The sequence below is a fragment of the Columba livia genome, chromosome 2 (assembly GCF_036013475.1).
Source record: "Columba livia isolate bColLiv1 breed racing homer chromosome 2, bColLiv1.pat.W.v2, whole genome shotgun sequence".
In the NCBI taxonomy this organism is placed as follows: domain Eukaryota; kingdom Metazoa; phylum Chordata; class Aves; order Columbiformes; family Columbidae; genus Columba; species Columba livia.
This window is the reverse complement of record NC_088603.1, coordinates 44676053-44700446: the sequence shown is the minus strand read 5'-3', so window position 1 is coordinate 44700446 and position 24394 is coordinate 44676053. Positions and strand designations below refer to the sequence as shown.

At 42.6% G+C, this 24394-nt stretch overlaps 1 protein-coding gene across 1 annotated transcript in view; it reads left to right on the top strand.

Annotated features, from left to right (window-relative positions):
• The first annotated feature begins 465 nt into the window (after window positions 1-465).
• The window catches only part of TRIM71 (tripartite motif containing 71), a 64657-nt gene continuing 40728 nt past the window's right edge, over window positions 466-24394 (top strand). The window contains exon 1 of the mRNA XM_065051617.1: window positions 466-1503. Coding sequence (XP_064907689.1) covers window positions 628-1503 — 876 coding nt within the window. The 5' untranslated portion in view covers window positions 466-627. The remainder of the gene's footprint in view (window positions 1504-24394) is intronic.

The window sequence follows — 24394 nt, the reverse complement described above, 5'->3', positions numbered from 1 at the left end:
CACTGCCGCACCGGCGCCCCGACCCCGTCCTGCGGCCGTGGGAACCGGAGTCGAGCCCCGGCGGACAGAGGTCCCGTCCGCGCTGGATGCGGTGGGGATCGGGCGATCGGCGCCCATGCACTTTCTGTTTAGGAAGAAGACAAGTAACCAAACCACGTTGTCAAACTGCTGACCCAAGGGGGAAATGAGAAGACTGTGTGAGGTATTGACCGATCTGGGAATCGATACAATTTGTCTAATGCAACAGGGGATCGGGGGTTAAGTACATGTGAGGGAAGAGAGGATCCATTTGCCGAGAGAGAACGGGACAGCTACACCTTCATACCAAAAATAGTCCCCCCCGCAGCAGCAAGCCCGGCAGCAGCGAGGTACGACGCGAGGATCCAGCTCCCTGCAGACTGCCGGATCGATGACACCGTATTTGCAAAACTGGCCAATCGATCCCACTTGGCAAAACGACTGATCGATGCCAGCTTGCTCCTAAGCCGCTTGCAGAACTACCTTCAACCCACGCCGCTCCAAACGTCCCCTGCCTCCTCTGCTTTTCTCTCACGCTTTTTTTTGTGAGGGAGGGGATATACTTTTTTTTTTTAATACCTCCCCATCGGGGAGTCAGGCCCATCGCAAATGGCTTCGTTTCCCGAGTCCGACTTCCAGATCTGCCCGCTGTGCAAGGAGATGTGCGGCTCGCCGGCTCCCCTCTCTTCCAACTCCTCCACCTCCTCGTCCTCCTCGCAGACCTCCAGCTCCTCCGGGGGCGGCGGCGGCGGCTCCTCCTGCGGGGGCCCGCCGCGGCGGCTCCACGTCCTGCCCTGCCTGCACGCCTTCTGCCGCCAGTGCCTGGAGGCGCAGCGGCACCCCGGCGCGGGGGACGCGCTCAAGCTGCGCTGCCCCATCTGCGACCAGAAGGTGGTGATCTCGGAGCCCTCGGGCATGGACGCGCTGCCCTCCTCCAACTTCCTCCTCAGCAACCTGCTGGACGTTGTCGTCGTGGCCGCCGCTGCAGACGAGCAGAAGAACGGCCGCGCCGCCGGGGCCGGCCCCACCGCCAGCTCCGGTGCGGGAGCAGGCGGCGGCGGCGGCAACAACCGCCACCACGGCCGCCCGCCGCCGTCGCACCGCACCGCCGGCTCCTCGCCCGCCGCCTCGGCTGCGCCCTCCTCGACGTCCTCCTCCTCCTCTTCGGGCGGCGGCGGCTCGGCGGCGCTCCTGCTGCGGCGGCCCCACAGCCGGCAGGGCGAGCCCCGCTGCAGCTCCTGCGACGAGGGCAACGCCGCCAGCTCCCGCTGCCTCGACTGCCAGGAGCACCTGTGCGACAACTGCGTGCGGGCGCACCAGCGTGTCCGCCTCACCAAGGACCACTTCATCGAGCGCTTCTCCGCCGCTGCCGCCGCCGGCTCTGCCGCGCCGCTCGCCCTCAGCCCGCCCTACCCAGCCTCTCCCTACAACATCCTCTCCGTCTTCCCCGACCGGGCCAGCTACTGCCAGCACCACGACGACGAGGTGAGCAAGTGCGCGGCGCGGGACGGGGGTGGCCGCGCTCCCACCCCTCGCCGGCGCCAGAGGGCCCCCGCCCGCCTCGCACCCTCGCGGCGGGCGGGCCGGCCCTCAGGGGCGGGCGGCGGCGGCGGGGACCGGCCGCGATGTTTCCTCTGCTTGCGGAGACGCTCGGGTCTTGCCGCCCCTCGGGGGCCGGGGGTGGGAGCCGGGGCAGCCGCGCCCCTCAGGCGGACGGTGAGGGGGGCAGGAGCGGCAAAGGGGTCGGGGGCGAGCGTGCGGCGAGGCGGCGGTGGCGTCCCCAGGCACCCCGTTCCCTCCGGGCTCCGTTCCTGGCCGCCGCCCGGGAGGTGGTGAGCCGAAGGGGCGAGGTGTGGAGCCGCTGTCCCGGTCGTTGGAGCCTCGGGAAGCCTCTGACGCGGCGGGAGCAGCATGTCTGAGAGAGCTTGTCGGGCGCGTAGTGAGATCGTGGAGGTGCAAGCGGGGAAAGTCTGGAGTCCCTCAAGCCCCTTACGTTTGTAATGTAAAGTTAAATTATTTCGTGGAGTGTGCTTTATACCGTGTTCGGCGTGTAGCCCACCGAAGAAAGAGAAAACAAATAGTGAAGGAAGGTAACTGTAGAGAGGAAATTACTATTAAATATATATTTTTTTTTTTTTTTTTTAATTAACGGTAGCCAGAAAGTTAGCAAAGACGTTCACTCTTGCCTATACCAGCTATATCTAGTGCTCTTGGTTAACATTTTAGCTGCCTCTGTGGTGCAAACGAGCTTTACTAGTGTAAAGATGGGAACTTGCTTTATGTGGTCTTCATTTAAAACGCTTTGCTTGCAAGTTTTGCTTCTAGTGATCCCAAGTATCGTCTCACAGATCTAAAATAGGCTGCGGCTTCTTCAAAATGTGCTGAAAATGTCTTAAGTTTCACTGGGACATAGTTTCTTGCTGTGATAGTTTGAAACTTGATTTTCATCTGAAAGTGGAAAATGGCGGTCTGCTGTGTCGTTCCCCCCTTCTGTGGGGTCAACGCTGGGGATTTTGCTGGAATTTTCCAGTAACTTCAGTGTTGGGAAGTAGTTTTCCTCCCAATATGAAAGGGGGGACAGCACAACAAACTGCTTCAGGGGAAAAGCCTGCCTGAGGACAGGCCTTGTACAAGAATTTTCTCTGGGATGCTTGCTTAACTGATATATGAAGGCATTTAGTGAACTGTGGTGAGGCCTTTGTCTTCAGTTTTCAAGGATGCTTTTCGTATCCTCCAATGCTACTGTATGTCTGAAAAACAATTCCAGAAAGTTCTGGAGAGTTTTCTGGTTTCTTAAAGTAGCGATTTTCAGAGGACAGAAAGTAATGAATTTTGTGGAAAAAGAAAAACCTTAAATGACATTTGGGGACGTGGGGGGATGTGCTTGAAGGAAAATGAAGTTGCCTTTTTTTTCCCCTAAGAAAAACAAACGACCCCCAGCAACTTTAGGGCAGTTGGGCTGCTTACAGCTTCTTGTGGTATCTTAAGTATCTCCCCACTAGTGGGCTTCCTAAAGGACATGCTGCCAGAAATGAAGCGTGGTGTTCTTAACATGCTAAAAAAAAGGCTGTTTCTGCTTTCATTTTGGAATATACTTCTAGTACGGGCTAAACAGCTTCTAGTTATTGTGTTCTTATTATCACAAAACTTCTTGTTGAAGTGTGTAAAATGAAACGATGGAGGGCTGTTTACCATAGCATAGAATATCCAGCTTCTAAAGCAGATGTATTCTCAACAACTTCAGAATAGTTGAGACAGGAGCTCAAAGGTGTTTTGTAGACTTAAAAGTTGCAAAGGGAAGATATTCTAGCCGTGCTTAAACTGCACAGCTTTTCTAGAGGTAACTTCTTAAAAAAGCTTGCTAATTTACTTTAAATAACAAATATCTTGTTTTCAACAATATACTTTAAAAAGAGTACATGTCTCTTAAAAATTGGTTTGGGGTGTCCTGCTCTCCTGTAGACCTAGAAATTGTTTTAAAACAAGTGAGCATTTTCTAGCCTTCAGCTCCTGTTGAGAAAGGCTTTTATTCTGCAAATTAATGATCTACTACCTTGATTAGTGAGTTTTGGTGGTTCCTTAATGTAGGTGTGCCTGATCAGTATTTGCAAGTATTTAGTATTCACTGAAGGGGAAACATTTTGGAGAGACTATAACTATTTGGAGCAGTTTGTAGTGTAAACCTTTCCTGCTTTTGCTAAAAGTGTGGGTGAGGTTTACAATATTTTGAGAAGGGATGGCTGCAAAACTGTGAGGGTTATTGCTTGTTTAATTCTAAGAATGCTATTTACAGCCTCATAAAAGGAACGATAATAGAAAGGCAGCCTTCCAAGAGAGTACTTAAGTGATGCACTAAGTACTTTGCTTCGTTCTCTAATAGTGTAAAAACAAACCTAAAATGCAAGCCTGAGATGCCGGCTTGAAATTTTTAGTGTTAGTGTTTATAAACTCTGGTTATGCTAAGTATGTAAGTGGAAAAAGCTGGTGACAGAGCAGGATATTCCCTCAGACCAATGTCATGCAGGTAAGTTTGAGCTCAAGCAGATCTCATCTGTAAGCTGCTAGAATAGTAGCCCTCCCAGATGTGGAGTTATCTTTCCACAGGATGTATAATCTTCGCCCTGTTTTAAGTTATAGAGAGTTTTTACTCAAACCCTGTCCTTGAGACTATTCTGGGCCAAAGCAGCTGCCTCCTCACCTAGAACATGATATTCCTGTCCTTCCAGCATCACTACTTCACTTGTTACCTTTGGTTTTGTTCCTCTCTGGTCTTTCCACCCCTCCTCCTGGGGAAGCACTGTCACTTCCCATAATTTTCCTTCCTCCTACCCCTATTTCAAGACTCTTTAAAGTGAGGAGGGAAATAGCAATGTGGGTGGTTACTTACTGGGTGTTCTAAGTCTCAAAACAAGACTACAGATATGTATTTGCAAGACAAGATTGATGTTGTTGCTCATCCTTTCAGTGCAGAAAAGTGCAGATTTCAGCTCTTTACCAGGATGTTTGGAGCGATCTCTTGAGTTGGTTCTGGTCTCAGTTGAGCTGTTGACTAAGTGTAAAACAACAGTACATGCAGTCACTGACAGCTTAACAGAGAATATTGAGTTTTAATGTAGTGGCAAACAAAAAGTGGAACTCTTAAGACTGCTTTCAGTGTGGCTAGTGCCTGCAAATGCTACAATGATGCATGAAAGGAAAAAGTAAACTATTCCTGCAAAAAAAAGCGAAAGCCAATCTTTCTTTGTCATGGAGCTGCTGTTGAAACCCAGTCTGGTTGCTTACCACTTGGAACCTAACTGTCTGAGGTAAAATTGCTGCTGGGTCAGCAAGAAAAATGCTTAATCTCAGTCAAATGCTTTAACGCACTCTACAAATGTAGCAATATGTGTTGCAGCCCTGGAAGATTTTTAACTATGACCGTGTTTGTTGTATGGATGGAATAATCAATGTTACAGTAGTAATTAAATGTTATTGTAATGATAAAAGCCACTAGAACAGGACTTTAAACTTGAAAAAGGGTTTTACCTTAGTCTTACCCATAAGTATATTGTGTATACTAACTGATAGAAGTGGAAGTGTGCTTGACTGTCTCATCTCTCAGACCAAAAGATCACCTCTATTTTTCTTTTCATAAAATTTTCAGTAATAGGCTGCAAACCAAAACAGATGCTTAGAAAATGTTGGAACAGCTGTAGGATACTTGGCTTGCATGATAAACTACCTGAATTCAAATTACTTTACTGTTGCAGAAAGTGGAAAGGGCTTCAAATCTCAAGTTAAATAATGCGGGATTTCCGTTATGCCCGGTCTCAGCTGCTGCATGCTTTAGTATCACTTGGTGATAATAGTGTCAGATGGTCAAAACACTTCAATAGCAGACTTCCAACACTTTCTAGGGAAAGTGTGGAGTTGCCAAATTCAGTCAACTTAATGGTCTGTGACCCCTTAGTCTCATATTGCTTTACAGATTCCATTTTAGAAGTGGTTCACAGACTGTGAGGCAAAACCCTGTAGCACCACGGCTCACCCCCACAGCCAGAAAAGATTTTAAAGTTCGTTCTCCCACTTGCCCTTAGCCACACTGTTCCTTCCTTTTTACTTGCATCAGTTCTGGCTTTGGTTAGATTCTTTATTGAACAGATTAATTCACAAATTTGAAAGTTTCTTGCCACATAAGTGAGTTGAAATGGCTCATGGGGGTATTGGTGCATGCGGACAAGAGTGGCTAAAGTTAGATTGCTATGTTGAATTACAGAGTTGCATATGTTCCTTGATTTGTCTTTTTAGACTACAAAAAAGTACACTTCTTACCGTCTTACAGACTGTAAAAGATGCAGTTTTTGAAAGCCTGTGTATATATAGGGGAAGACATTGAAACATAACTGCTAGCTGAACTGAAAGACACTCATCTAGTGCTTTGGCTGAATTTGCAGATTAAATTTATACCGAAGCTGCTCTAATGTAGAGTGAAGCTCTGATTTCATAGTGGGGAGTGAACTGTCTGAACATCTCATGGCTGCTCAAAGAAGGGGAGCTTGCATTTTCACTCTGTTCTCACCAGCCTTCATTGTGTGCAATCAGGAGATGCTTCTGTGAGCCAATTTAACTCAGTATGGTAGAAAGCTTTTTTCCCCCTTCTAGCATTGATATAAATTCATTTGAATTGTGGAGGAATCTGGTACAAACTTACCTGGTATGAGGAAAAGGAGGAATAGTGTGGTTAGGAAGGATGGCTAGGGATATGGTTCCTTTTGTGGAATGACTTGCCACCACTACCAGGCACTGAGCCCTGGTGCTCTTAACGCTGTCCACCCACATGCCTCACCAAAACAGTTGGACTGTTGGCTAACACAAAGGGAACATGCCAGTGTCTTCTCTTTTTGGTATCTTGCTCAAGGGTTATTTATATGAAACCACAGCATGTGATACAAATGTGATGCAGGCTCTTGCTGTTTCTTTTTCTAATGGTGAGGGTTTTGTACCTCCTAACAAAACAATCAAAACTTTCAGAATTGCATCCTGGAAGCATGGTTCTTAATATACTTCATTAATATACTTAATATACTTCTTAATATACTTCATACTTCATTGTGTTGCAGCTTTGTGGCTGCTATAGGTTCAGCTTTACAGGAGAATGTGCACACAAGCTAGAGAAATACATACTTCCAGTATATGCAAGAAACTGTGCATGTACTTCACAATGATGTGCGCCCTTCATTTATCATACTATGTCTTTTATCTTCTGATATCAAATGTGCATGCAGGTGCTCAGTCTGAAGACAATACTTTGGGTTAAGTTACTGTCACTTGTCTTCCTTTTTAACTTTTTCCTGATGAAGAAAGCAAGGCAGTGAGTTACTTTGTTCATACATGGTTTATGTAATGTGGACTTAGCATCTTTGGAATGCTGAAGGGTTTTCATAATCTCTAATTTCACACTTTTTAAAAAAAATTAGAAATGACATTCAGGTATCTTGTGTTAAACAGGGTCACTTTAGCTTACACTGCCTCACTTTCCTTTCAGCTGCCTCTTCCCCAGCATGCCATTATTTAGCTCCTGACTCTCCTCTGTAAAACTATTTTATCTGCTTCTCTTTTGTAAGAGAAGGAGAACTTTGGGGTTGAAACAGCTTTAATACTATACTGGGCAGACTCAAAACCCCCTCTCATTTACCCTGTTTTGGTATGACTGATGTTCAAATACTCTTAATGTTTTAGAGTAAATACAGCAAAGTTTTTGTGTGTGTGTGTGTGTGTTTGGTTTTCGGTTGTTGCTTGTTTAGGGGTTTTGTTTGGTTGGTTTTTGTGTGGTTTTTTTTTTTTTAGTTTTTTGTTTTTATGATACTGTTACACTACTGGTCTAATTAAACTGGACTTCAGATAGTTTCTGGTGAGTAAAAATTGGAAGAACCAGAAATGCCTTGTCTGTTCAGGCAACTTTCATGGACGGTTTATACTTTGAGAACATCTTTGAAAAAAAACCAGTATCAATACAATAGAAACTTGCAGGCTGCAGCAGCATAGACTTCTGAGGTTATAACTTTCGACTGGACATGTGCATGTAATAGGCATGAAACTAGGCTACTGTACACTGAGAACTTAATTTAACTTCAGTTTTGCTAAAACCAACGTCTTGAAGTGTGTCTCATTACTTGGAGAGAGAGTCTGACTGCATTTTGCTTTGATTTATTGAAGAAATCTTACATTACGTGTAGGAGTCTCTCCTCACCTAAATCTTCAGAACATGTAAACATGCTTGCTAGACCATGCTTCCTTAGAGGAAAACTACCTAGTTCCTCTGTTTTAGAGTTAAGAATGTATCATTCCTCTTTCAAAACTGTTTTGACCCTATCTCTTCCTAGTTCTCCTCCCATGCTCCCTTCCTTCCTGTGAAGTTGTTGGTGTCTTTCCATCAGATGAGGAATCATGATGTGTTGAGAGCACAGATCTTAAGCTGTGTGAGCAATGCACTGAATGCAAGACTAATGTTACCACAGATAAAATTTCACGAAAGGGGTTTATTGTCTTTAGCTGTAATCCACTTTCAATTACTGATGTAATCTTAGATAATAATTATGTAGTAATTTTTAGTAATGTATTTACACTATCATTCTAAGTCTTAATTGAAGTGCAGCAATACTGGATGGGAATGGGACTACTCTTAGCAATGCGAGTATTGGTTAATGTAATGAATGGATGTCTCTATCTAAAATATGTTATGCATATGTCCTTGTTTTAGCTGGTCTCATAATGGGATCAGCTGCAGCTCTGTCCATGGGTTTCTGCTTTCCCTGGCTGTGCTTGTTGAAGGGCTATGTGGGTGGGATTGGTTTGGTCCTCTTATCTAACAAATTATGCTTGTGCATGAAGTAAATCTTGACAGTCACAGGAATAGAACAAAAACATGTTAAAGAATCAGAGCAATAGGGTCTGCTAACTGTTTTCTAACTTGAGTTCAAGAGTTTCTTTATTATGCAATATCACTTGGGACAATTTATCTCTTCCTTCTATCTTAAAGAAGAGAAACTGTATGTGGCTAATGCAGGAGAAGTACTTTAGGAAATAAGTTCTTCTAACTCCAAGCTCCTTACTTCCCCTTATTTAGGAACTAAAAATGCTGACCAGCTTTGAATGCTCTAGCTGTTTAGTGTGAAAAGGACTAAAACTTGCTACCCACAGATGAGGCTCACAACTGTAATGTTCTGTGTCACCCTTCTGTACTGCCTCCTGGATATGTGTGCAATACTGACACTTCCTCAAGAATTAATTCATAGTGACTGGTTCAGCTGTAAGAAATAAGATCTCCATTCCTGTTAATTCACTTGAGTGTATAACATGGATTTCTAAAACCTCAGATGGTGAGCTTGTTGGATAGGATGATGTCTGGTCAGCAGTTTGCCTACATATGTAGGTGAAATATTTTTGAAGTGACTAAGACTTGAATTGGAAAATTTAAATGAGAACCTTGTTGGTTTACAGTTCTGCATATTTTGTGCTATGCCTCTGCACTGGTGCTGACTTGGAGAAAACTACTTGCCTTCCAGCAGTAGGTTGGCAGCCTGAGGCGGTCTTTGAACTTGTTTCACTAGCCACGGGTAAAAGTCAGTTTTCACAGTTGAATATTTAAAATTCTGAGGTTGGTGAGGTATGTCTTCAATGCTGTAGTGAAAGTGGTGTGTACTGAACAAAGAAACATGTGAGATATCTTGAAGTAATTTCTGAAGTGAACAGATTAATCCAAAGACTGCTGTGCCCCTGTTGTTGCCTCAATAGTTATACTGTGGTAACCAACAGGAGTAAGACGTGATCTTCACTAACACTAGTAATCTGCAAGGCTTCTCTCAGTACCAGTACTTTAAAGGACTGTCAAAATAGCAACTGCCTGCCCTTGGATCTCAGTGCTTTGGGGGAAAAAGGGTCCTTTAGCTAAAGGTAGTAGCTAAACTAGTGTTGCATCATTTTCCCTTTAATGTTGGTCTCCACGCATGAGCAAAATATTTAAAGGTATTTTGTTGAGTTTGCTGAAGCTTATCTTTTCTAGCTGTTTGCTTGTATTTCATGCCTATCCCATACATTTTGTGGATAGACAATCTTGTTATAAACTACCATCTACTGTAAATATTTCCTTTCTGTAGTTAAGGTATTGTAAATGTACAGAACTACCAAATGCTGTGTTTGTCTGCATTAAAATGCTGGCAGGGACCTGAAATTCAGAAATCAAACTTCAAGGGGAGCTTGTTGCTGTATCTTCCCCTTGACCAGTGTCGTCTTGGGTTTTGTGGGTTCTGCTTGCATATTTAGGTGCTCACTGCCCAGAGTGGCAGGCATATGCCAGAAGACTTAATTTTATACAGCCTTTTGTTCAGCTGCTCTTGCTTAACAAAAGGCAGATTGTTATTTAGGGGAAAATGTCAGCTATCACACTTCAAATCCTCCCCTCTTCCCTTCCCCTTTCACTTCAGTGATTCTTACTGCTCGTGCCATTGACGATGTCAGACGGTTAAGTGTACAACATAAAAATGTGTAGGCTTAAATATTTGCAAGCAAAGCTTGAGATTTCTGCATTATGGATGCTTTTAAGCTTTATAATCCAACCTAGGGCTGCATGGAGGGACTAGAGAATGAATGCTGCTTTCCTATGCAAAGGTTGGTGGTGTGGTTTGCGAATTGCCAGTTAACTAGTCCTTAGGTACTGGTCCATGTTGCCTGACTAGGTTACTATTCCTCATCTTCTCTAACCTGAAGTAATGCCATGCCAGGTGGTGTAAGAGGTAAAGATCAGGTAGCTTCTGGGGGCTTGCTCTGTCTTTCTGTGGTTTGGAAGTCAACTACATAGTTCTAAAACATTTTAGTAAATGCATGTGTATCTGAAGCAGACTGAGTCTGTTGCATCGAGGAAAAACTTGTTAGAGAACGGAAAGAATCATCGTGCCTACAAGCTGCCTTTTTCCTTTAAAAGCAATGCTGCTAAAGAGTTAAATTTCGCCCCCCTGCAGAGCACCCCGCCCCCACTGCTATATTTGGTGTGCCCAAAGGCACTGGAGACTTAATACATTGAAGTTGGAGCGTGAAGGAAGGGGGTCTGCAGGCTGCTAGACAAAGTCACTCGAATTTCAAGAACACTTGATCCATACAAGGATGTTACTTGAGAAAGGCATGACTTCTCAGTAAGAAACTGGTTGCCAAATGAGCTGAGTGTGTCCTAAACACAGTTTTTTGGGTCTAGATGAGTAAATTGGAAACCAGATTTTTCTTTAATTGATGACTGATAAGTAAGCCAGCCAAAGCTGTTGTGAGAACCATCTCCTTTCAGAGAACAATGGTTACTTGTAGGGGAAATGAAAGTTGTGATTCTCCCACTGAAGTGCTTGCAAGTTATAGAAACTATTGTGTGGATAACTAAATTCTTTATTCTCATTGAATTGACTGAAAAAATGACAAATATACTTTTTCCCCCCCTCTAGTTACTGTAGAAGCAGCTGTAATGTTGCAGTGGTGTCCCAACAAAATGTGGTTTGTGTCAACTTCTGTTAAAGGCTTTTAAATGGATAGGCAAATATTTTGGGAAGAGAGAAGGGACAGTTAATGAAAAAACTAAAACAAATTCAGAACTGGACATATCAGGTAGTGTTCTGGAGTGGATTTTACCCTGGAAGAAATAACCAAACTAAGAACAACAACAAAAAAAACCCATGAGGGAATTAGAGAGGATCAAGTATGAAAGAACTACTGGAATGCTGAGGTCCCAGCACTGCTCCTTTAATTAATAAAATGTTAATGAGGCAAAGATGTAATACTCTTTCTTCTTCTTCCTCTCTTGTACTTGGTACAATTGTATTAAGTAATAATCTCCCCCCCTACTCCCCCATCATGGAAGCACTGACAAATTAAAATTAGGAATTAGATTAGAATTATAAATGGTGGCTGTTGACAGTTCCCCAGAAGGCAACAGCATGCCCTTGGAGTGAAGATGTTGTCTTTCTCCATTCTAGATACTATGTGTTTTCATTGACAGTACTGTTTCTTGGTAGCTCTTGTTCTCTTCCAGCATTACCTATTTTCTCAAAGACTCTGCCTCTTACCAGAGTGGAGAATAATGGATGTGTGACTCTTGAGCTTTCTGTTGCTGAAGCACAGCTCCATTACTAGAGTTACCTTGTAGCTCCATTACACTCGAGTTACCTTGTCTGGTGGTTGGGCCAGATGGTTATAGGGTGGTGGTTAGTGAGCAGTCTAAGCAGGCTGGTGGGAGTGGAAGCAAGCCTTGGAGGATCTTGAGCTGATGTCTTCTGTGTACCTGGCATGCTGCTGGAGGGCTGTCTTCTCCAAACCTTGGGCTACTCTTTAGAGGTGCTCTTCCCAGTGACAGACTGCATACACATTTGATATACTTGATGGGATAAGTTTTAGACAATTGTGACTTGTCAAAACAAACATGATTTTATCTTCACATTATTGCCTTTCTCGCAGAGGTGATGTTATCCCATCTTTGGATCTTGTCAAAAAGTAGTTCAGTAAGTACCTCTGAGTCTGAACTGTTGCTCTGTAAACAGTAGAAGCTGTGTCAAGCCAGTGTAACAACTTTGCCTTTATACCAAAAACAAGTGGAAAACCTCTCAGGCAATGTTCATGTGAACCTGGAGGGGTGGGAGGGCTTCCATGCAGAGTGGGTAATATTTTCAGGGAGCCAGCTGTAACCTTCGATTGCATGGGATGCTGCTAGTTAATTAAAATTTTCTTAATGATCCAGGAAAGATAGGCCTTCCAGATAACTATTAGATTCTGTTGGAAGTTCTGAAGCACTGCAGTTAATTTTAACATGATGTATACATTTCCCTTTGCATGAGCCTTTGGTATTGACTGGATATAGGTAATGTCAGGATGTCTCTGCAAAGGCTGGAGTAGCTGGGGTCTCTGCCTAGCCACTTAAGCTTGTAGTGGCACACTATATACTCAGGCTTGGATTAGATCCAGAGGCTCCTCTTTCACCTGGATGCTTCACTGTCAGTTCTCTTCATTTATTTTCTTGTGCTTCTGAGTCACTGAAGTGAGTTCGAGTAGTACGTGCTTACTGATAGTATTTACTAGTGTTCCTATCTTGGTCTCTAGGCAACAATGCCAAAAAAACCTTCTACATTGAGAATAGAAATGGGAGAGCTTTAATTTAAAAGTGCAGATGTCAATTAAGCTTACTTTTACAAACTGGAACAAAAAAAAAAATCACCCTGAACCATTCTTACAGTAAATAGCTTCATTTTCATATCTCAGTCCTTAGATGCTGCACAGCAATTGCATTCTATTTATCTACAGGAAGGACATAACTTTTATAGTTGTTGTAGAAGTAATTTAGGGTGTTAAACTGCTCATTAGCTTTATTTTTCATTGGTTTCTAATTGGCTCATCTAGCCATGAAAACTTTGTGTGGAGGACTTGCTCAGCTGCCTCATTTGGCAGCTGGTTTCTTGCAGAGAAGTCATACCTTTAACTAGCAACCTTGCAAATATGATATGAAGTTAGGATTTTCACCCTGTATATGATGTCACTTCTGAAAGCTACTTAATGCCAGCCTATGCCATTCAGCAAAGAACAGGGCTGCTGAGGAGCTGAAGCTGATGAAGCCCCTCAATGGTGTGGACTCCAAGCAGGGTCCAGGCAGAGAGTTGATATAGTGTTTGATACACAGGCAAAGCAAGGTAGCTTACAAAAAAAACTGAGCTAGTTGACTCATTAGCCTTTGCGCCTTTGCACAGGGATCCCATGTCATCTAAATCTACATTTCTTCTCTACTTCAGCCTCCTTCAGACAGTCTGTTCTATGTCCAATCCCTTCCCATATTGATCAGTAACAAGTGGCAGGGTTTACTGGCTCCAATGAAGAGGAAGGAAACTAGTGCCAGGCTGCCTGAAATCAGGATATGATGGAGGTAGCAATATCCTGCAGTGAAGATGCTGTAAGGATGAAGTACTTGAAGTTCCCTGTTGTAGGAAAATAGGAAATTAGGATTTTAGGCCTATATCAGTGTTATAAGCTGTGCTGCTAAGGCTGAAAGTCTCAGCTTGTCCCCTGTACAGTCCTTACCCAGAACCACGAGCGTGGTTACCTTATGCTTGCTTTGTACCTTTAGTTAAGACATTGATAAATACTATTCTTAGGGTTGCTGATTTCTATGCTAGACTGGTGAACTATGGATAACAAATGAGACAGGTGGAACTTCAAAAGAAGCTAGCCCTGCGACTGATGACCTGTCGTTCTGTACTTGCCAAGAAAGAAGTGGAACCTGCAGACCACTGGAACGGAAGGAACCTGAGGATATCGACAGTGATAGATATCGACAGTGATAGACAGTGATAGATTTCGTTTAGTTGCATAATACCTGTTAGAACCCTATATAATGACTAGTTATACTGCTGTATGATTGTCACTCTCTGAGGAGGTGACCCAACGCTGCTGTTCCTGTGAATCTTCTACAATAAATACTGCTCAGAGTAACCCACAAGAGTTCGAGTCTCTACCCAGCGCCTACCTACGACCTTTTTTTTCATTCCCTTTCGCCTGTCCGGACTGGTTCATCTTTTCTCCTTCCTTAGCTCTGCCTTAAATCTAACAACCCAAACTTTGAAAGAGAATTAAATAACTTGAAAGGTCTGAATGAATTTTTTCTGAAAGCTTGTTTCATTTTAATTATAAAGCAGTGCTGTGTCTAAACATCTCACTTTTAAATTGTCTTTTTTTTTTTTGCTAGTGCAAGTCACTGTCTAAACATGGAGTGTGTATACATTACTCTGAACTATTTAGTAATAAGCTTTTTCTATTGTTCATTTGTCTTCATTCTATATTTGTCAGTATACCTATAAACATTTTGTATAGAGTATTTATGAGGATTTGGGTAGCAAAGTAAGACTGTCTTTTTCCTAAATGAAAGATGTTTTGACAGTTAATCTAGGAATAATATATTGAACCAGTATCCAGTCAGAACTGTTGTTTTGTCTTCAAGTATGTTCAATAGAGGTATTTCAGAAAAAAAATATGGAAAGCTGTAGAGTATGTAGTTCCAGAGTAACTGGTCCACAAAGTATCCTTTGATATATTTTTTTTTTTAATTCATGTCTAAAATTATTGTGGGGAAGCCTTAAAAATGTCCTGTTTTATACTCTTTAACCTTAGTTTTGTAATCTGATCAATAGAAAAAAACATTGTCTCAACTGAAAATACCATAATGCATGAAATTTAATATCTTCCTGACTAGACAATAAGACAGTATTTTCATCATTGTTTTTAGTGTTTGAAGTTTAAATTAATCTTAACATCCAAAGAGGAAACACAAGAGGAAACACTTCTCTAAAGCTACAGGATAGATTGGGGAGAGGAAGTGTTCCATGTTAAAACAAAGGCCTAAATAATAATAAAAAAAGTGGTACCTCCCAGCTGAGATTACTGTGTGCTGTCCAAATATCCTATCAGCAGGTGAGATACTCATTGAAATAGTGTGCTGTCTTGGAAATCTTGTTTAATCTTCCAGGAATTCCTTGGCATATGAGAGAACTGTACCTTGCAGAATTCAAGTGCATTTGTATATGGCTTACATTGGGATTGAAATATGACAAACTACTCATGATAATTAGTATATTCTCATAACTCTGGGAAATTGACAGAATTTAGTTTATTCCCTGTTTTGAGAACAGTTATCTCATTCTTTGCTGTGGCTTATAATTTTTCTACAAAGTTTGCTGGTATTAATTTTCCTAAGGGGTGTGTGTAAAGAAATAGTTGCCACCTGTATTAGTGGGCTCTCATTTTGAAAACAGATTGCCAGTTTTCCATTTGGCTCCTTTGGCAGACAGCTGTAGTCCCTTGCCCTAAGGAGGGAAATAATCCAAGGTGACTTTTACAGCTGCAAATCTAGTAACTTGGTTTGGATGCACATATACTGATGAAGTGGCACATGGTTTTGAGCAGTATGATCTGGAAAAGGTATAAATTACTATACTTGCGATCTGAGAGAGGAAACTCCTCGTCAGAGACCTTAGTCTGACCCAGGGAAAATGCTGCCAGCAGTTTGCTAGGAGCAAATGGCTGTTGTTGAAAGATATTCTCCTAAATTGGTGAGAGTCAGAATATCATGGTGTGTGGGTTGTTTTTCCTCATTTCATGTATCTGTTTTTCTGCAAGCAGGGGAGACATTCCTGCTAAATATGGATGTCATGGCCCTTCTTCTGCTATAACTAGGTAGAAATGCTTTCAGAAGGGAAGATCTTTATAAATAAAAGTTTAAACAAACAATTAAAAAAAAAAATCAGCCAAGCAAATTCTCAAAACACCCAGCTCTCATGGTCAAAGAAGCCACTTCTTGGAGTAAGCTGACTTGTTTCATGTTTGATCCCATATGGAGTTACAGAGGGAAATCATTCCTTGAGTGCTTTTGTTAAATAAAGCTGTTGCCATGAATTAAGCAACACTGCCCTGGAATGTTTCTGATCATGGTCTTGCAGAGCTTGTGACCTTTGCACTGAACATGTGAACTGAAACTTCATCTTCCAGTGTTCAATAACCGTGTTAAAAACTCAGAGGTGAGGCAGTCTTGGGATTTCCTTAGGCTAGCTTAAATGCCAAGTGAAATTTAAGTACTGATTTATACAGTTACTCTTCCTTTTGTGTAAATTTGTAAATTGAAAAAGCTAAAATCTTAAGTATTTTAAAGTTGAGAATTCTTTGTCAAGTTGAAAGAAACCTGCATAGACATATCTTATGCTTTCATTTATTGGAGCTTACTAAACCACTAAGATATTGCACCTTGTTCAGAAGCATCCCATTACTATTAATCTGGATGTTTGTAGTAGTATATGACTACTGCTACTTAAAGAAATGGCTCTAAACCAAGAACTGAATATAGCACCTGAAGAGGCTATTCAGTTTAGCTGGGCTGCAGCTGAAAGGGAGAGCAGAGCAGTTTAAAATCTGTGCCTCTTGCAATGTATCACTGTTTGATGCAGCTGGACTCCCTACCCTACTAGAATGCTGTAAGTAATTAGTATTTTGTTTGGCAGGTAGAAACACTGCCATCTCTTGGTTATTCATTGTCCTGACCTTTAAAAAAGAAACATCTAGTTTCTTGTGATTTTTTTTCTGATGGTGCATTTTTCAATAATCGGTTGTATGGTGAAAGTCTTAATATCACATACTGTAGGCTTGAGATTTTGTATGGAAATCTTAATTTACTGATCCCATCCTGGAACAAAAGGAAGAGGGTGTACTACTTTGTTCAGTGACTCTCAACTCTTTCTGACCCATCTCTGTGTATTCTTCCCTTAAAAAAATATACTAAGCTAAGATGGGTTTCTGTTCTTGCTAGATTACCTGACCAAATAATTTAGCAATAGTGCTGGCATCTGAAAGTAGTCTGGCACAAGGGGATTCAGTCTTGATGCCCTAGAAAGGGATTGTCATCTTAGTTTTGAACAAATTAAAATAAACCATGTTGATCAAATATGGAATTCTGCAGGGTTGGGGAAAGAGGCTCATGTTTGGTTTTGACCATGTTTCTGATAGCAGTTTTGGTGAAGCTGGCTTGAATTTTTTAAAATATTGCAACTACATTGTGTGGGCTATAATAGTTAACCCTTAATTCCAGAAAACTTCCCCTGTTGAGAGGTGGGTCAGGCTTCTACCCAAATGCCTTTTCTTTCTGTAGGCAGCCTTGTCTTTTCCTATAAACTCAAGCTGTTGTGCTGGCCAAGTGTTTGGTTACACAGTGAAGCATATTCCTGAAGATGTATAGAGAAGTGACTTCTTCAGCCCAGTCAGCCTGCAAGTATGAAATCTGCCTTGAGGAGCACCCTTGATGTTGTTGGTTCTTACTCTAACAAGCCAATCCAATGGGGTGCTGGGGAGACTTTGTACTTAAAACCTGCCCAAGTGAGAGAGAGAAGTCTGACTTGCCACTTCTTGGGAGGACATTTCCCATAGAACCACTCTGGTGCAAAGCAGGGATGCCCATATTCCAAAAGGTGCTTAAGGGCTGTAATGGCAGTTAGTGCAATCCCCACCCCAAGCAGCAAGTTTTATTGGAATGTAGAAGCTTGAGATGGAGACAAGGTGCTTATAGAACATGAGAGGGCTTCAGTGGTTGAGTGGGAGTGTCAGGATGCTAACAACATCCTGACTTCTATATTAGCAAATGGAATTAATTTATTGATATGTAACTTAAGCTCCATGATGGGGATAGAGGATCTGTGTTTCTAGCATTGGTTCAGAAGTTGTAGCTCAGAACTCTTTCCCAAAGGCAGTCAATCTCCTTCTTACACCCCCTCCCACAGCCCCTTCAAGTGTGGGGGTGGGAGGTCATGGTGAAGTGTCTTTGCTCTGTTGTATCCCTACTGTACGCACCTCTCAGAGATGAGGCAGCTGTAAATCCAACTTCCTGTGAATGAGTTTAGGTCTTAACTTCTGGGATTGTGGTTTGGGAGTCTCTTGTGGGAGCCACTGAGCTTTATAGAGCAGGACCTGAGTGACTGGCCCAAGAGAGAGCAAGGGTGAGCCTGGCTTTCTTCTTCAGGAAGGAGGGATAGGGGTTGGGATGCCAGGTTGTGCTCCACTGGCTCTTATTTCATGTCACTAAATTCTTTATCCCAAGTTTAAAAGAAAAGAGGACTCAGACTTTTGTATTACTGCAGTACAAACTAGAAAATAATTTGGAGTTGCTTGGAGATATACTGTAGCCATAGCAAATAAGGTTTTACTGTGTGAGCTGCATGCTTCCTTTTTGCAGATTTGAGAGGAAATAGAAAAGGGTGAAAGATACTATACAAGCTTAACTAAGCTTCCTCTCACATCTTGGCTTTTTGTAAGCACCATTAGTTGTCTAGCTTTGTGAATCATAAAGTTGAGAAGGTCTCCAAAATTTTGTTCGTAAAATCATATTGCTGCTCAGCCTTTTGGCTAGATAAGTGTAGTGAAATTTTGTTATTGCATTTAAATGCCAAGTTACATGACAGTTGCAGAGCTTCCTAAAAACATTTATTTACAAGCAAAAAAACCTAAAACAAAACATAACCCTATGTTGTGTTTAGTTTTGATGGTGTACAGATTAAAGGTGTATTGTGTGGAGTGGTGATGCTGTGTCATTAATAAAACTGCTGTTTGGTGTCTGTTTTCCAGCATCCTTACTATTGCAGAGTTGTTCATGCTATATAAGCAGTAGTGACTGAGTTTTAAAATGGAGGCTTGCAGGAGGGAGCAAGGATTGACAGAGTGCATCTGAAAATTACTAGAAAACAGTAATTTTCAGAAGTGTATTTTTTAGTGGCAGATTCATTAAGCTAAAATATTAACTGAATAGTTCTGGCTAATTTTTGGTAAAAGTGATCAGATAATGGAAATTTCACAATTGCTTGTGGCTATTGTGATGGCTCAGTATTTTGAATGTAAGAACAAAAAAACCTACCTTAAGATTATCTCTTTATTTTCTAGTCTTTTTGACAAAGCCTAAGAGTCTTTAACATCTCAAAACATGTTTGACCTCCCCACCCTTAAGCCATTTTGGCACTCTTTACCATTGCATTTCAACAGGAAAGAAAGATCCTTTTTATAGCCAAATGGCTTCCTCTTCTCCCTCTTTCCCCTTCCATCCCCCACCCCAGAGTGCCTCTCTAGTGCTCAGGCTTCAGCTGCTGCCTGGATACTGGCTACATCTGTCTTGTTTAGATGGTCCTAAGGAAAAACAACACAGAATGTGACCGGAGGGCCAACAAGAAGATATGTTTCTCTTCAAATTTGAAAGGAAGCCCTGCACTTGCTTCTGCCTGTTTCCCTAAACTGTTTTAAAATCAATCATGGCTAGGGCTGGTAAATGCCTTTTCTCCCTCCCTGAAACAGTCACACTCCAAAATATTTGAAAAGTCTAATGGGTTAAACATGATGGTGTTCACAGGACTGTTTCCCCTTGTACAACTTCCAGTTTGAAATAAACTCTTTTTATGGGCTCTTGCTTTGAGGCAGCCATTGGGAAAAGTTTCAAAGAGGGATAGTGTTGCTCTGGGTGGAATTTGGAGGTTTCAGCTCCATAAAATGCTTGCACTGACAGCAGACTGGGCTTTTGTACTTGCATTAAAAACTTGATTTTGGTTCTGAGCAGTGCTTGATGTTTTGTGGGGATTGTGGTGTAAAAGATGGTAACTGTCATGGAAAAAGTAATTATGTGGGGGCAGATAGAGGACAGTGCAATTCCTCTTTTGGGAGAATTTTCTGGTGGTATTTAAGTGCAGGATGAAGGCTGGGATAATGACAATCTATGCCAGTCCAGAATGGTGTTATGAAGTTGTGGTGTTTTTTTAATGTTAATCAGCTTGCAGGAGGTGGGAGGGAGAAGCAATGTGACTTGATCCTGTTCATAGAATTTAGGTATAGTTGAAATAGAATTGCCCTTGTGACAGTATCTTGTTACACACAGAAAAGGAGGAAACTGTCTTAAAACATCAGCATGTTCTCCTGCATTTAAATCACAACTTGTGTGCGGTTGGCCGTTCTGAGGCGCTAGCTTTTGGTTAGCAGTCCCTTTACCACCCCCCACCCTGGATAATGTGTATTATAATGAACTGCAGGGAACAGAGGAGAAACAAATAGCAGAAGAAATAGCTCTTGTAAGAACTTGTGTTACCCCTTGTTTTAATAATGGTTGCTACTATTATCCATTTAAGAACTAATTAGCCATTTCATTTTTTAATAGGCCTATCTCGCAGTGAATAACTGTAGGAGTATGAGCTGTATTTTACTGTTGTGATGTTTTAGAACCATGGAATAAGAAAAAGTATGTAGGTTTAGGAAATAGCTTGCATGTTACTAGTGTGACAGAGGTGCCCGAGAACTTGGTCCTTTAAATTTTGTGGAAGCACAGCTAGAGTGAGATTCTGGGTTTCATTTCAGCGTTTCCTATGTAGTAACAGTGCTTGAACTTTGGAATCCACTTTCCCGGCTTTTGTGTGGGGAGTCAAAGCAAAATGGATGTTTGCACTGAACTCAGCACGTGCGCTGAGCTTCAGATAACAATTATTTGGCCTTTTAATATCCTTGTATTTGGCATGTTGAATCTGCCACATAAGGTTGTCCTCTGTGCAGGAGGTGCAGAAAGTAACCTGGCCAGCTCACAGGAGCTTTAGCTTTTATTACCTGTGTGTTGCTGAAAACTGGCTTGTGATTCTGTGCTCGGAGATATGTAACCTAACCCAGCTCTGAGCCTTTTCCAGCTTGTGTTGGGGAACAAAATATTCTGAAGCTTGTGTCTTGAAGGCATGATAAGGACAAGCTCTACCTCAAGGCAAGTTGTCTCTTAATACATGTTGTAGAATTTGTTCTAGATGGGATAGCTTAGGCCTAAAACTAAAGGAATGCTTCTAAAATGTTTCACCGTGTAAATATGGATTCAACAGGGATACAGATTTGCAAAAAGTGAATTTAATAACTCTTTCCTCTAGACTTGAAGGGATAAATTCCAGTTTCATTCACTGATTTAATAAAAATTAGTAGGACATCTGATTCTCAGCAGGCCAGAAAGAGGTCACAAACTGGAATAGGCTGCGCTTGCACCTATACTGTTGGGATTTAAGTGCTGGCATAAACTTGACACACACATTGGCTGAATTTTGAACCAAAAGAGTTGTGGAGCCCACTGAGTCCAAATATTCTTGTAAATAAACCATAGCTTTGTCTGCAGACTGCTGTTGAGAGGTCTGGATTTCCCTGGCTGAAGTGACCTGCTAAAGTTTTGAAATCTGTGTATACTGTTTTACAGTTTGCTTTTCCTCTGCAGAAAAATGGAGTGGGGGAGAGGAATGCAGATTAGTAAATTAAAATGGAAGCAGAGGCTAATGATTTTAAAATTAGTAAAAGTTTTTTTGAGAGATTGGGCTTCTGACTTCCCAAAATAATGCTGTGAGGACTGGTCTTGCTGCGGAAATCTTGCTCTTGGCCCATAGCTCTGTACGCACACCTCTTCCTCTGGCGAGGGGCGGGAGGGGGCTGCTCAGTGCCCACCTTACTGGGGAGGCGGGCCCGAAGGACAAATGGTCCATACTCAGAAATAGCTTATGACTGGGGGGAAATGCTCAGGGCATTAAACATAGTGCATGTTGGAAAGTGCTAATATGAATCTGCCATTTTTATTTCTCATCACTGGAAGCTGATGTTTGGCCTCTCCAAGGCTGCCCTGAATGCTTCCAGCTCCTCAAAATGGAGGCTGTGTGTCGGTACAGAGGCGATCAGCACGGCTGCCGGAGGGCGTTCCCTCCCCACCACTTGGCTCCTTCAGGCGGTTCTGCCCTGTGGTGGCCCCAGCGAGCGAAGGGCACCTCGCTGCCGCGGGGAGGAGGGGCAAGACGGCCCCTCTCCGTCTGCCTCTTCCCACCACTTGCTTTTACCTCAGCATTGGCTTTTACACCTGTAGTAGTATGTGTATCACTTCCTCAACATTGATGCAAAAAGCAGTATTAAGAAACTGAGCTGACTTGTGAGCAACGTTATGGGCACGTTCAGGGTGGTCTTCAGGCAGATCTGGTGGCACCACAAGGTGCTAATGCTTGCATGAGGGAGTTGAATAAACTGTGGAGATGCTGATGAGGTGGTGGCTCTTTCATAGGAGGGTTTGCTTGGGTCAGCCTTAAAGCAGTTGTTAAACCCCTGCTGCGTATTTGCAAACATAAATCTGTGAAGTCGTACTGTGTTGCATCTTGGAATCAATAAATGCTTTATAAGAGTTTGTAACCTCTCTGGAAGCAGAGCTGACTTCTCCTGACTGTTTCCACAGTGCAGCGCTGGGGACTTGTAATGCCGGCTAAACTAGAGGGGGGCAATGGTGTGGGATGGGGATCATTACCTGAAGCTGAGGATCTCCAGTGTTGCATTGCTTCTGTTTGATGCCATGAAACCACAGTACTGAACAGCTATCTCATACTGTAAGCCTTAAACCACATGGGTCTTCAAGTCCAAAGTAGTGCCTGCTGTGAATTTGCTTGCTCTTTTTTTCTTCAGCACATTGAACTATGCTGCTAACAGAAGAGCAGTCTTTATCAAGAGGAGACATTGGTCTGCTGCATGAGCTGAACACAAAGTCAGTGTTACAATTAAAAATCTGTAGTAGTGGGTTCTTCTCTCATTCCTCAGTTTACAGAAGCCTTCTGAAAATTCTATTTTAGAATGGAGCTTCTACACTTTTAGAGTTGTTAAGTTGTAACTCTATCTTTCAGATGTGCTGCTTGTGTCTGGCACCACAACTTTTCACCTGTCTTCTAAGTCAATACTTGTTTTTTGAATCTGGCTTTAATGAACAAATGTAACTTTGGGTTAAGGGAAGAATATTAATGTACAGTGTAACTGGGGCTTCTGTTCACTGTAAGGGTCTTTTGACCTGCTTATTAGTGGGGGCATTGTTCTGGTAAGCCATTCCAGGACCCATCCTGCCAGTCTTCTGCACAGGATTAATCATTTCCTCTTGACCTCCTGCTCTCTTTTCCTAACATGTTGCATTGATCAGAATCCTTAACTCGCAAGTTCGCTCCTGTTTTTTAAAAATGGGAGGAAAAGGAGGGGGGAAGGAATGCAAAGAAATTAGATATAATGTCTGCTGTTAACATTCTTAGTAAGCTTTTTTCCTTCTTGACTCCTCCCTTCTCCCAAGAAAAGAAATCCCTTCCTGGTGTGTATTAGCTCCAGATCTCAAACATCTTGAGTGCCTCTATTTCACTGGAATGACTTTTTTTTTTGAACATGCAACTTCCTGCAAGATCAGCTTTGCTTATAAAGGTCGCATGTAAAGCTTTACCTAGCTGGGGCTTTCAGCTACTGATCTACCAGATTAGAGCACTATATTAATCTTCTCGATCTGCAGTATTTCCATCATAGCTAAGGCAGTGTCAAGATACTGCATGTGACTCTTAATTTTGCTCTATTTTATTTATGCCAACAGAGGGTATCTATGAGATCATACAGGGCACCTTCTAAAAGAGAACTCTATTTGTCTTTGCTGACAACATCTTTGTTTTGCCTTTAAGGGAGCTGTTGACTTTAAGGTACAAGGGTCTGCTGCCACCCAGTCTCAGATTGTATCAGCAGCAGAAAGAAATACTTGTTCAAATTGCCCACAAGTCTCTGTATTCCCCTTCTGCCTGTGGCTGGCAGCTGAACCAAACTTCACAGGAGCAGGCCTCTCTAGACTTAGAATTTCACTTCTGCCTGAACTAGTTGTTGTGACCCACTGTGTCCAAACGTGATCTGACTTTGGGGAAGGCTGCCTCAGCTTCCTTTCCGAAGGTGTTAATGGCAGCTCCAAGGGAGAGAGTTAGGCTTAAGAAAGCCAATGGCATAAAAACAAAGGGCTGTTTCCTTTTTTCATAGAACCTCTTTCTGTGAGGCTGTGTGGCGGGTAGTCTTCCACTCTCAGCCCTTGTTTTTTTCCAAGCAGGAAAGAAACAAGTGGTAGGACTAGCATCTTCTAGGAGGAGATCATTTAACTTGTCTCTGAACAATAATGCTGGTGGCTGATCTGTTCTAGGTTCACAGCCTTGCTCAGGTTAAAGGAGTGCTACATGTCTGTGCCTGTTCTTGGGAGCACTTTGTGCTACTTGGGGCTACCTGAGGATTCATCTTTGCACCCCAGTTTAGTATTGGAATGGCCCCAAAGGGGACTGAGCTGTGTGACTGACAACACACAGGGTTGAACCTGTGTTTCTGAACATCAGAAATAACAAAGCTAGAAGTGGACCATGAACTGCAAAGTAAAACTGGATGTTATTCTCCTAGGAAAAGCAAACAGTTTGGAAGCTCTGCCTCTAGTAAGACTCATAGTCCCATGGAATGCACGAGTGTGACTAGAAGGCCCATCCACTGGGCC